Here is a 12,739-nt window from a genome sequence, read left to right as displayed (position 1 = left end):
TTATCTACAACATACTAAAAATTTCAAAACCTTGATTTTTCACTAAGTGCTACACTTACAGTACTCTTCATAATTTTTTTCACACTTTTGTGGATTCTAGTCTGTATTGACATCTAGGAAACTTTTTCTATCAATGAGGGTGAAAGTTAGTGCTCCTTTGGGGGTCAGGGCACCCCAGAGCAGAGAAATATTCCTGGTGCTCTGGGTTTCCACAGCTACCCTCACACCCACATCCCTCCCCAATCTCAGCTACCACAGTCCCCAAAAGAGAAGCTGGGGACTGAACCTGGATGTGCTGAGTCACAGCACCACATCCATGTCTGGTGACACTCTGATATGTGGTCTCCTCCAGCCAGGTCTCATAAGCTCTTGGAGATCTATTTCACACCCAAGATAGCTCAGCTGCCTTAGAAGGCATAAAATCAGCAGGATGGCTTCTGTGGTAGTGTTGGAAACAGAAAAGTTTTAATGAAAGGCAAAATAACAAAGCTCTTTACAGAGAAAAACCGAGCCAGGTGCAAGAGATCCTTGCCCCGGTAAACACCTCACAAAAGTGATTAGTTCCTTTGTTCTCTTCCTTTTCTAGTAAATTGCTCAGGCAGGACTTTTTGGCTCCTGTCCAGTTGTCTATCCTTAAGTTTGAGGTGAAGTCCCCCAGATCCTATGAGGTGTCTTTTTACCTAATTGAGGAGATGAAGTTCTGGGCTTTTGTCCTTTTTTAAGGAGACAAAGGAGAGTTTTGTCACTCCGTCAACAGGGGGCACATTCCTACAACACTCCTGTCAGATAATCAACTGCCTGAATCTAACATACATGCCACAACACAGCCTCATTTCACCTGAGGTATCATGGCCTTGAAGCCTCTTAAAAATATCTTCGATGCCAACCCTTTAATCTAAAAGAATATGAAGAGCTGTCAACCAGAAAATTGTCATCCCAGGGTGAGAAAATCAGAGCAACAGCATTTCTACCTGTCTGCACTGGTGGAAATACTCTGGTGGAGTTAAAGATCAGTTCAAGCTCTTTATCCTACTCTCTCCCACTTAGTTCATTGCTCTGCATTGGGCAGAAATTGGGAATGGAGCAGGACAGAGGCAAAGAAGCTTCTCCCTGCCAGTGCAACTCCAGCACAAACCAGTGCTCAAAGCCTCTCCAAGTCCTGCTACTGCTGGAGCCCAGGGGGGTTTCTTGCTCTGTGCAGGTCTGGACCAGACATTAGGTTTTATTTTAAGAGCTAGATAATAATCACTACCAGAAAAATAACAGCTACAAATTCTAGAGAAAAGACATGATGAACGGCACCTTGTATTTTACATGATAGTAAATGGGCTTTGCATATGCAAATTGAATGGATTTTAAAATGGTATTTAATGACAATTTTCGTAGCAGACATTAACATTAATTGCATCAAAATGAAAATGTAGCATTAGCTTGCTGTTAGCTGCAAATGCCCCAGCTATAAAGCTTTATCTTTATCAGTATCAGCCCTCATCCATGTGACAGGGCTGCTCTGCAAATTGCAGGCAAAAGGGCTTTTATGTTGCAAAAGTATCCCCCAATGCAGGCCAAAATCAACATCAATTTTGCTTTATTTCTTCATAAACGGAGGTTAAATGGCTGCCTGTAAGAAGCCCAGGCATGCTTCAAAAGTTTTAAGGAAAATCTGCAGACCCCACAACGGCAGAAGTAGTGAGAAAGGGCTTTTAATTGAAAGTTATTATTGTACAACTTGCCTGCTCCTTAATAGCTACCTTTTATGCAGACTGATTGTATTTATCCCTTTACTTTAAAAGCACCTTATAGATAAAACCAAATTACTGGGATTATCAAGGAGTTGTTACAGCCATTTCAGTAAAAGTGGAAGTTTAACACCCTTTTCCATGACTGGCAAGTTAGAGAGACCAGCTTTGGTGAGCATCCCTGGTGACAGCAAGACCCATCTTCCTAAAAATGACCTGGTTGTCAATGGATTTCAGTTGGGTTTGGACTCTAAACCCTGTCTGACTGATCTCAATGCTGCTACCTGGGAGGGTGCTCCCAAGTGAGGCACGTGCTTGTCTGGGGGCAGAAGAAAACAGTGGCAAAAGGTCTTTATTCACAACTCCAAGCACTTCATGTCTTTAAGAAATAACAGAGCTGATCAACATCTCAGGTGCAGTGAGTTTTTAAGCAAGAACTGCACCTGCCTGTCATCCCCCAGCACTGACAGTGTGGCTGAGGAGGCCAGAGAGCAGAGGTGCTTTCCCGTGGCACTGGAAGCAGCTGAGACACCCTGCCTGATGATGTGGTGCTCTGGGACAGCCCAGCACCCCAGTGCAGACCCTGCACAGTCTGCAGCTCTCTGCACAGTGGGAATTGCAGCTGGTGCCAGCCCCCAGCCTCAGGGCTGGGCTGCTTCCCTGGGAACCCAAATAACCCAAATAACTGTCACAGGAACGTGGCTGGGGTCACTGGGTAATGGGCAAGGGGCTTCTTGAGCCCTGGCATCTCATCTCCAGCCCCTCCTCAGTGGGCTGTGCTGCTAAAGGCTTCTGTCTCCTGGAGACACCAGGGTCAGGAGCTCTCCCTAGGCTCACAGGTTGGAGCTCTCCTGGATCGTCCCACATAGAAACAAGCACCAAAGCTGTGGTTCCTATTAGTGCCTTGTTAATCACTGCCTGGCCCTGCTGCTGCTCTAACTCAGATCTCTTGTGCCTCTGCTTTCTGCTCACGGTGTGTGCAGCATTCCACCAGGCAGCCTCAGACACTGCAGCAAGCTCTCTGAAGCTTTGAGGCCTCTTTCCTTTCTTTTCCTGGGATATTTACCTTCAAAGGTCACCCATACCCCTCTATATTCCCCCTGGGCACCTTCCAGGGGAGAGAAGCAGTGCTGCTTTTTGCTGATTCCCCCCCAGTTCTCTCCCTCCCTTTTCCCAGAGTAATGTTTGCTACGAATCACGTGGTCAGCTTTGTTGTGAGAGTCATAAAAAGGACATTTTTCATCTCTCCTTTTTCCTGCTCTCACTCCCTTCTCTCTCTCAGTAGCAGACAGAGATTTATTCCTTCCCTGATGCCTGTGGCATTTGGAGCTGGGAGGGGTCAGGGGAGGCACTGATGGAACATAACAGATAATGCAGTGGTTCCCCAGGGGCTTGTCCAGCTCCAGAGCCGATCCATCAGCAGGCAGTGCTCGTGCCAAGGTCAGCAGTAACGAGGATGGGGTGGGCTCCCAGCCTCCCCCGTGGGGCATCCTCCAGCCAGGCTCCCCCAGTTCATGCTCCAGCTCCTGAGCTCTACAGGAGCTGCCTTGTGCAAGCACACTTTGCAGGAGAGGACACCGAGTGCAGGCGCTGGGCTCACAGCACACAGGCACAGCCTCACCTCTCCCAGCCCTCCTCCCCACCACACACAGCTCCACAGGCTCATCTTCCAAGGAGAATTCCCATCTCTGACAGTCTCCTCCAGGAGCTAAACCCCACCCACGTGCTCTGTGCACAACACATGCCAGAGCTGCTGAGGGGTTGCTGTCCTCCCAGGTCTTTTCATTCAAAATAACCCCAAGGTGTTTCCAGCCCCACACTTTGCAATAATGACCTTGTTTTACAAGGAGGAGGCTGGAGGGCACTGGGTGGGCTGGGCTTTGATGATACTGGAGACCTAAAGGCACAGAAGGTCTGTGAAGACCTCCAGGATCTTCAGTGGTGTCACTCCAGCCTGCATCTGGAACCCTCAGTGGGTGTCCAGAGCTACATTTATCCTCCTGACCACCTTTTCTGGCTGAGCTTCACTGTGCACTGAAATCAGCCAACATTAAAGGATCATTTCTGGAACAAGAAGTAAACACAAAGGCGTGGATGCTGTCTGCAGCTGGATTTTAGATGCTATTGATCTGTGCAAGGTCACACAAGGAGTTTGAAGCCAGAACACTCCAGCACACAGTTGGTACCCCGAGCACCAGTTCTGTCCCCAGGAGTGAGCAGGGCAGAGTGCACCCTCAGCATGGACACACTGCCCAGCCCTGCCAGGAGAGAAAAGCTTCCAGTCACCTCTTGGTGAGCGTCCTAAATCTGCCTGCAGTGCCCCAGAACTGTTCCTGGACACGAGGAGTGCACAGCCCTGCCATCCTCTGCCATCCTGCACCTGTACCTGCTCCAAAGCCTGCATGGCCATAACCCTGCCTCCCACGGGCTGCCATGCACTTGGCAGTTGGCCTGGAGGTTGGGCTGACCTTGGGTGTGCTGGCAGGATTTCCCTGGCACTCTGTCATCCCCAGGGCTCCTGCCAGGCCCCCCCCACTGCCTGCCTTTGCTTCAACTGTCCCTTTCCTGAATTTTACAGCCCATTTTCCTTCTGTCTTCATCTCCTGCCTCCATTCCACCTCCCATTCTCTGAAACTGCTCTTAGTCCTTTGGCAGCTGTTTTCATCACGTCCCTGCAGCAAACTCACCTCTCCAAAGTGTTTGGTCACTGCAATCTCTCTTCTTCAAATTGTTACACTTGGCCAAGGACATCAGTTACCCAGTGCCTCCTCTTTAATTGGTATCATTTGCAACCATCCCAATCTTTCACCTTCCCTGAGAAGAGAGATTTCTATGCTCATGCTCTGCTTAGCAAGTGGCCTTTCCACCCAAAGTGTCTGTGCTGTTTGCACACAGCCAGAACAAAGTTTAGAAAGCTGCTCAAGAGGTGCTGAGGAATTTCCACTGATAGATTTATTTCTGAGGTACTTAAACAACATTTCGGGTTGCTAATATTTGGCTGTGGAAAGAAAGCTAATCTAGATGTAGACCAGCTGCAAAGATGTCAAGGAAATAATGTGTTACTGGGAAGAACCCACCAGGAAAAGCTGGACAGGCAATAAAATTGAATATTACAGCAAGTGTGCATCTGACCCATGATCACTGGAATACAAAGAGAGTGTAAAGCCACCAAAATCCTAAAGATTAGGGCAAAAAAAAAAGTTTTACAGGAAAAAAAAAAACCCTGAGGACTGACAAAACAGATGATAAAATATAACACAGAGAGTGGAATCACTGTCAGGCTCATGGCGACAGGGAAACGCAACCGAGTTAAAAAACACAGGGCTCCCATCAGCTCAGGTAATTACACATCCTATCCAATTCCAACTGAAAGGCTCTTGGTGCCTCTGCCACCATCCTCACACTGCTAAGATAAGAATTTCTATTTCAAGAGTAGTTTTCTTCTCCTGGGAATGTTCCAGGCTGGGTGTGTGGTCACAGAGCTCCCAGCCCCATCCGCGGTGGCTGCAGCATCTGCTGGGGCAGGAGGAGCTGTTCCACCCTCCAAAAAACCCTGAGTGCACCATGAGGATACTGATTCCCCTCCTGAGTGGTGATTTGCTTGCTGAAAGAGTTTCTGACTCTTCAGGCTGATGGTTTAAGAGAAAATAAACAGCCAAGTCAGGGCTTGGCACAAGGTTCAGGTTCTGCACGTCAGCCATAGAGATGGGAAAAAAGAGATCTGAAGGACAGATTTAGATCCCTTATTACCTATTAGTTTACACTGAAAAGGAAACTAATTTACTCTCACACACATTGGCTGTTGTCTGTGGGTTTATCTCCATTGATTACAGACATCTGAAGAATTTCTTCCAAAGTTTTCCCATCTAGAGCTACTTCTGGCCACAAGTGGACCTTTTTCTTTGCCGACTTTTGCTTTTTCAGCCTGTTCAATGAAAACCTGGGTCAGGGGGGAATAATCACAGAATGCTTTCTGTGAAAACAAAGCTTTTCAGCCCTCATCAACATCTTTCCTTTCAAACAAAGTCATGTTCCCACCCAGCCAGAGAGATTCAAGCACGGGATGGAGGTCAAGGGGAAGACCTCGTGCTTTGATTTCTTTTGCTCAGCATTGGAGTGGTTTTATCTTGGTTTTTCTCTGGATGTTTTGCATTTGTTGATGGCTGCAGACTGAGCACTGCTCACTCTCTGCCATAGATCTGGACCTCCAGGCAGAACAGCTCTGTCCCAGAATCACATCCCACCTGATTTTCTCAGAGGATAACAGCAGATCACAGTAGACAAATGTGTTGAAGACAAACCTAAATTCTCTTCAATTAAGTCAGCCAAAGGGCATCTCCAACCCTAAAATCAATGCTAGCACACAAATTCCAGCTTGTCAAGCCACTTATTTAATGGGTAAGAGCTGGCTTGGCATCTTCACTGCCAGACACAGGTTTCCATATGTGCTTTTAGGACCAGTGCAAGCAGACATCTCACTGGGCCTGGGGGGGAATAGTAAAGCAAATTGGTGTTCTTGTAACCATGTGTACTCCTAAGTACAGCTATGAGCATCTGATAAATCTTTTAAAGTGCATGTTTACAATGGATTTTATTCTTTTTACTGTTCTATACATATGAGCCCTCTGAGCAAAATAACAGATCCTCTGACACTTAGAAGAAGCCACTGCCTCATTGGCTGCCCGCAGTGAAATAATTTATATTGTTATTTCCTCGCTCAAATTACAAGGATTGTAAAGAAGCTTCAGAAATTCAGAGTAATCAGTGCTTTGGAGGCTCAGATCCCACTGCTGCCACACGAGTGGAAGACCCACTATTGCAACTGAGAGTTTTGCCAGCCCAAAGACTGCAAAAAAAATTGGTCCCTGAGTGTTTTCTACCAATTTTTCTCTTGTTATTTTCTTCAATAGTTAATGGAAAGCGAGGACAAGTGGAGATCATTTAAAAATTATCTTTTAGGCCTCTCCATGGGTTTATTGCCAGGACCTATTTAGAGAAGCATAAAGCTGTAAGGGGGCTATAACTTCACTGTATATTCCACAAGCTGTTAGGAAAACGAGGAGCCTTTGGACTCACACCCAGCTCACTTTGCCACGTCTCCCTCTCCTCACAAACACACCCACACACGTGTGTGCAGGGACTTCCAGCTGCTAATTGAATTCACCCTTATGAAAGCCTTAACAAATTGTAAGTGACCTTTTATACAAATTTCAAAGTCAAGGATTCCCCACTAACCGCACATCCCTCTTCTGCCATTCACTGTTATGCAAAACCCACAAACAATTAAAAGAAATAATGAAGAGCCCAGCGGCCCTCTTTCCTAATTAGCTGCAGGAGGCAGTGCTGGGGAGTGTGGTTAAGTGCTTCAATTACCTCGGCCCTCCTCGCAGCCCTTGTTAGAAGAGACAGGTCCAGGGGCCAAAGGGGAACAATTAAGGCGAGGCAGAGCCCGCGGTTTGCAGGGGGATGCCGGGGCCGTGCCGGCTCTCACACAAGAGCCAGAGCTGTAATCATACCCCAGCTTCCTGCTGGGCTACACAGAGACAAATTAATGGGAGATAGATTGCTACCTGCAGCCCATCAGTAACCAGGGAGGCAGGAGGCAATACAGCACTGCAAGGGAGCCATAACCTGAATTTTCCTCTGCTCTCAGCCCCCTTTTAGGGCAGAGGGAGCTGAGCACTAATACCTCACTGCTGCCTACATTGGGGGTACCCCACCCACTCCAAGCTCAGGCTGGGTCTGTGATTCTGTACAGGTCTGTACAGAATCACAGACCCAGCCTGAGCTTTATTTGCTGACGTCAATTCTGGGGGTAGGTGCCCCAAGGAGCCCCACAGTCCAGAGGTGCTGGAGACCAAACTGTTCCCTGGTAAGAAACAGGTTGGACTCGACCTTGAAGGTCTTTTCCAGCCCTAATGGTTCTATAAGAACCCAACCTGAGCTGGTGGGAACTGGTTCTGCTGGGAGATTCTATATGGACACTTCTGTCCCAGGACAAATCCTTCCCAGCATATAGAATATAAAAGTGGTGCTCCTGTACTGTCTCCCCTGGGGACTGAAGGCCCCAAAGACAGACCCTGACTTGCAGCAAAAGCACATCTTAGGTGGAAGGACAGCAACAAGAACTAAATCCCCTGTAACCTTATTAACCTTTCAAGGAAGGGTTAAAGTTTCAGCAGAGGCAGTGATGCAGCAACACAATTTTAATGTCACAGGCATGGACAAATTCCATTCTGGGATGGATCTGTTGCATAAGCAGCTGTGCAGGGCCAGATCCTGCTGCCTGGAAGCTGCCACGGGGAGTGGAGCAGTGCTCTGGGCAGGGCCCCAAGAGCCACTGTCTGCACCCATCCTCTGCTCCCTGCTCCAGCCCATCCTGACCAGCAGCAGGAAAAGCACTGCCCTGGCTGCAGAGCCACACAAACCCACAGGCTGAGCTCTGCTCTGAAATATTTACGTGCTTTTGAATTATACAGGGGGGAAAAAAAGCACTCACAAGTCAAGTTTTTACCCTTTTGCAACACAACTTAGCAATCAAATTGATTGCACCTTTCAAGCCGGTGTAAACCCCCTTCCTGAGCAAAGTCCTTTGCACCCACTTCAGCCAAGCACCTTTTTTTGCAGCTGATATATAAACCTTTGAAAATAAGTTTGAGGGGAGACTGACAACCTTGAAACCTCAAGAGCAGCATGGCATTGACGGGCGAGGCTCCCTGAGCTCAGTATTATGGATAGATTTTAATTTTATTTTAACAAAATAGCTGTCTCCAGTGGAAGAAGCATCAAGAGCTAAATGAGGACCCGTCTTGAGCTGAATCACGTTGAACAGACCTCGGCACTGTCATTGATTTTCTGGGAAGAAAAAAAATGCCTCTGGCTACTAAACCAAATTAGTAGTCACTGATGACCAATTATTTTGCCCCACTGTGAACGGGGAGGCGTACTAAAATTCCAGTTTGTCAGACCCAAGGCTCTCTTCTCAAACGCCTTTCAACAAGCGTGTACCAAAAACCTCTCAGATGGTTCTGATGCCTTCCTGTTTTCGGCAACTTCTCCTTCTCCAAAGTTTTAATGAGCTGCTGCTCTGAGGACAGCCTGCCACAAAGTGAGCCCTTGCCTGCACGCTGGAGCACTATTTGGCATTGGCACAAATCTCAGCTGTCAGGATTTATACACACATACACAAAAAAAGTGTCAGCCTAATGTTTGCAAATTATAATTACCATTTCTCTTGCATGTCCCTGGTGCCTTCATTTTAGATAAATCCCAGCTCTGAGGTATCAGCTGCAAGGCACTGAAGGCTCATATTGAATGGAATAGATTTAACTAGTTTGTAGCTCATTTAAGGCCTACACTGTTTTATTTTAATATTGTTAATACTTTATTATACTTTTTAACACTGTTTTCACAGTAAAATAGCCTATTAGGAGGCTGCAGCTTCTTTTCCAGGGGATGTCTGGCAGGCTAGAATTCCACATTGTATAACTAAGTTAGCAGGTGCTTGTCATTTCAGTTGAAAATAGGTCTGTACCCTGACTCTTGAAAGTAAATTAGAGAGATTCTATTAAAGAGACAGGAACTGTTTCAAGGATAATAGTTTTGAAAATGTGCACAGATAAATTTTAAAATATTTAGGAAATGTCAGCATTAGAAGTGGCTCCAACTATTTGACTATAAAAGGAAGCAGATGAGTATTTTTTTCCCCAACAATTATAAATAATTTGTTACATCCTATCAGAACTTCTTTGCCTTTCCTTTCCGTGGCAGGGTGCCTGTGCCAAAACAAGGAGATCTGAGTTACTGTGAGTGAGATGGGTTTTAATGTGCAATAAGCATTTCCAGAGGATGCTTCCCCCGCTCTCCCCGCAGCATCCGCAGACAGCAACGGCAAAATCCTCCCTGTTCAGGAGCCACATCTGGGCAGGGTGACAAAAGGAAAGGGAACACACAAGCCATTGATCCCTGTCCTTAAGTAACACCAAGGCAAAAGGACATTTTCCCAAAGGCCAGCTGCAAGTAAGAGCTGTCACACTGCCAAGCAGCGCCGATATCGGGACCACATTCCCCATCCCTCTGCTGAGACCAGGCTTTGACCTACAAAGGAAAAGCCACCTCAGAGAGGTGTTCCCTGATGTCCCCTGCTCTTCCCCACTCTCTCAGAGCTTCTCTCAAAGGAGGAAAAGCCAGAGGAAGCCTCAGCCCCACCAGGGCTTGCGTGGATAACCGAGCACAGGAGTCATTCCCAGCGATTCCAGAGAGGCAGTTCACGTGTGCAGCGTTCCAGGCAGGATTCTATACTTTGCTGGATCAGGACTTAAATGTGATTAATCACACGGCAGGGAAGGATTTCTGAAGAGCATCAACCCAAATGTGTCCTTTCAAGCATTTACTTACAAGCCAGCTGTGGACTATCAGTCACCAACTGGCTGGTCCACTGGAGATAGTAAAAGTCACCTCCATAGAGATGTGAAAATACATTCAACATCAAAAAAACCCCCAAAATCAATAATCAAATACTATACATAAAGGCTCAGTGCTTTCCTGCATCCCTCCCTGCTATTCCTGCACACCAGGAAAGCTTGGAGAGCAAAGGCACAGCAGCAAACAAGCAATGCTCACTATGTGTTTGTGTCAGGAATACTGACATTTACACCATACCACAAGATTGGAGACCCAAACAGATAATAACACACTTTACCACTGGTTTGCCACACCTTTTAACCTTTTAAATATTTTTCCCAGCTGTGATCAGCATGAAATGCCCAACTGGAAGGGAAGGAGGGGAAATAAGAGGGGACAAAGGGTAAATGTCAGCCTTGCCTTTGGCACTGGGTGTCTCCAGATAATGGTCTGGAGCAGCAGAGCTGATTTGCAAGCAAAGGCTTGAAAAGCCCTGCAGCATGTGATCTATGAAACAGGAGGCCTGCAGAAGGATGTCTCCTCTGATATGAATGTCCCCTTGGGATGGATATTGCTGGATTGCACATCCAGTATCATTAGAAAACACAACCATAGATTAGGCTGTTTTGAAGCATGTGGTGTGCAATAATTAAGTAATAAAAGTCACCACGGGGGTGAAGGAACAAGAAACAGAAGAGTTACTATTTGCATACAGGCTGCTGGCGCCCTCAGTGATCATCAAGGATTCTCCAGGCTGCTAAAAGCTGGCAGCTGTCAGTTCTGGACCCACTCCTGCCATAAACCACAAAGCACCAGCTCACTCTGTGGCATGTGGGCTCTTTGCAGAAACAGGTGGAGCTGGTGGCCCAGAAGCAGCCCAGCAGCTCCCCCAAGTCCCCACTGTCCTGCAGTTGGTCTGCACAGGCAGGGAAAGTGCTGTCTCTGCTGTGGGAGCTGCAGCTGAGGGCTCTGCAGGCTACAGGTGGGAGCAGAGCTAGAGGTGAGAGCTCCACAGCCATCAGCTGCTGCCAAGATGGAAAAAGTCCCTCTTTAGCAAGGTGTGCAAGGACAAGGACCAATAAAACTTGAGCTTGAGGTCCTTCATCACCTTCAAGTGTTTGCTTCTGAGGGAAAGGAGCAGCAGTAGGACCATGGGAATTACTGATTTGCTGTCCCTGCCACAGCCAGGTCTGCCTCCCGTGGTAGCTGATGAAGTATCCTCACTTGCAAGGAGCAAGACTCAACAACTTCAGGCTGCTGCCTTGCCACAAGCTGGTCAGGTTAATGCCAGCTCAGAGCAGCTGAATGGGACACTGGCCAACAAGCAACTGCCTTTTTCTAGAACCAGGGTCATGTGCAGCTCCTCCCCTCTGATGTCTCCTCCTTGCTCCCTGAAATCCTCTTTCAAGGGGCAAATACACCTGCTCTGTGCAGCTGAGGCCAGACCAGGGCTCAGTATTTCAGCTCCTCTTTCTGCTGCAGACCCCTGACCATCTGCACTGGGTCCATTTTTAGCCCTGTTCAGACTGCTTAGGACAGCACTGACTCCTCTCACCCCATCCATCACAGCACATTTGCAGCCTTTGGTGCACCACACCAGAGAGATGCCAACAGCAAAAGCAGTGTTATTTTAGCAACCCTTGGCACCCAGGGGTTCTTCCCCTGGAGGGAATCCAGACAGAGCTGCTCCATTGGGTACCTGCTGGGAGAGGCTCTCCTGAAGTTCTGGCAGAGCCCAAAGTTGAGCTGCAGCCTGTGGTGCCCCGTGGTCCTTCCAGCACACCAGGGCTGCTGAAACCTGCCCTGTAAGAAGTTGTGCAACTGTTCCAGTTCTGGGGAATGCCCTGGCACAGGTTCCCACAGGTGTGTGCAGGCTGTGGTGTGTTCACTGCAAATGATTTTGAGGTTTCCTGAGGAGGAGAAATCTTTTCCCAGTGCGAGGCTTTATTCGTGTTCTCACCAGCCACTTTCCAGGAGCAGAGATGTGAGCCAGCACCAGGAAGCAAAGATTAACTGGTGTCTTTTCAATGTTTTCCAGGCCTTCCACTCCCTTGTTTGACCTCATGCAACACAGATACAAGGAACTGTGGATGGAGGAACAGAGAGCCCGGACTAGAGTCCAGTACATGGTGAAGAAAAAGGTGGGAATAGTCCAGCAATGCTTCCCCCTGATGTGCACAGCATTACTGAGCACATCACCCCACTGTCCTACCCCACAAGGGACAAATGGGCTGCTCCCAGCCCTGGGAAGAGCTCTCAGCTGGGAAAACATCCCCCTGATTACTACAAGGCTGATGAAGCCTAACAAAGATGAGCATCCCCCTGCCAGTAGCCCCACAGGCTGTCCTTTGGACATCAGCTCTGCTCAGGTTACCTGTGACAGTGGCCACAGCAAAGGAACAAGCAGCAGATGCTGAAAGGTCAGCCCCAGCCCTGAGCCTGGCCTGGTGAGGCTGATGCAGCACCCACAGGAGCTGTTGGAGTGTAAGGCTGTGCTGTTAAACAAACCAACACTGTAATATCATTTAAAAGCAGCCAATGACTGTTTTATTAGTTAATGGCTCAAAGAAGAGTCGGGCTAATATGGTAATGACCAA

General features: G+C 47.8%; 1 protein-coding gene across 1 annotated transcript in view; it reads left to right on the top strand.

Moving 5' to 3' along the window:
- CFAP77 (cilia and flagella associated protein 77) overlaps positions 1-12,739 on the top strand; it is a 56,060-nt gene that overhangs the window by 35,729 nt on the left and 7,592 nt on the right. Inside the window, exon 4 of the mRNA XM_059865532.1 lies at positions 12,181-12,283. Within this exon, the coding sequence (XP_059721515.1) occupies positions 12,181-12,283 (103 nt within the window). The remainder of the gene's footprint in view (positions 1-12,180; positions 12,284-12,739) is intronic.

Source organism: Haemorhous mexicanus, chromosome 21 (assembly GCF_027477595.1).
Source record: "Haemorhous mexicanus isolate bHaeMex1 chromosome 21, bHaeMex1.pri, whole genome shotgun sequence".
Classification (NCBI taxonomy): domain Eukaryota; kingdom Metazoa; phylum Chordata; class Aves; order Passeriformes; family Fringillidae; genus Haemorhous; species Haemorhous mexicanus.
This window is presented reverse-complemented; position numbering and strand designations above follow the sequence as displayed.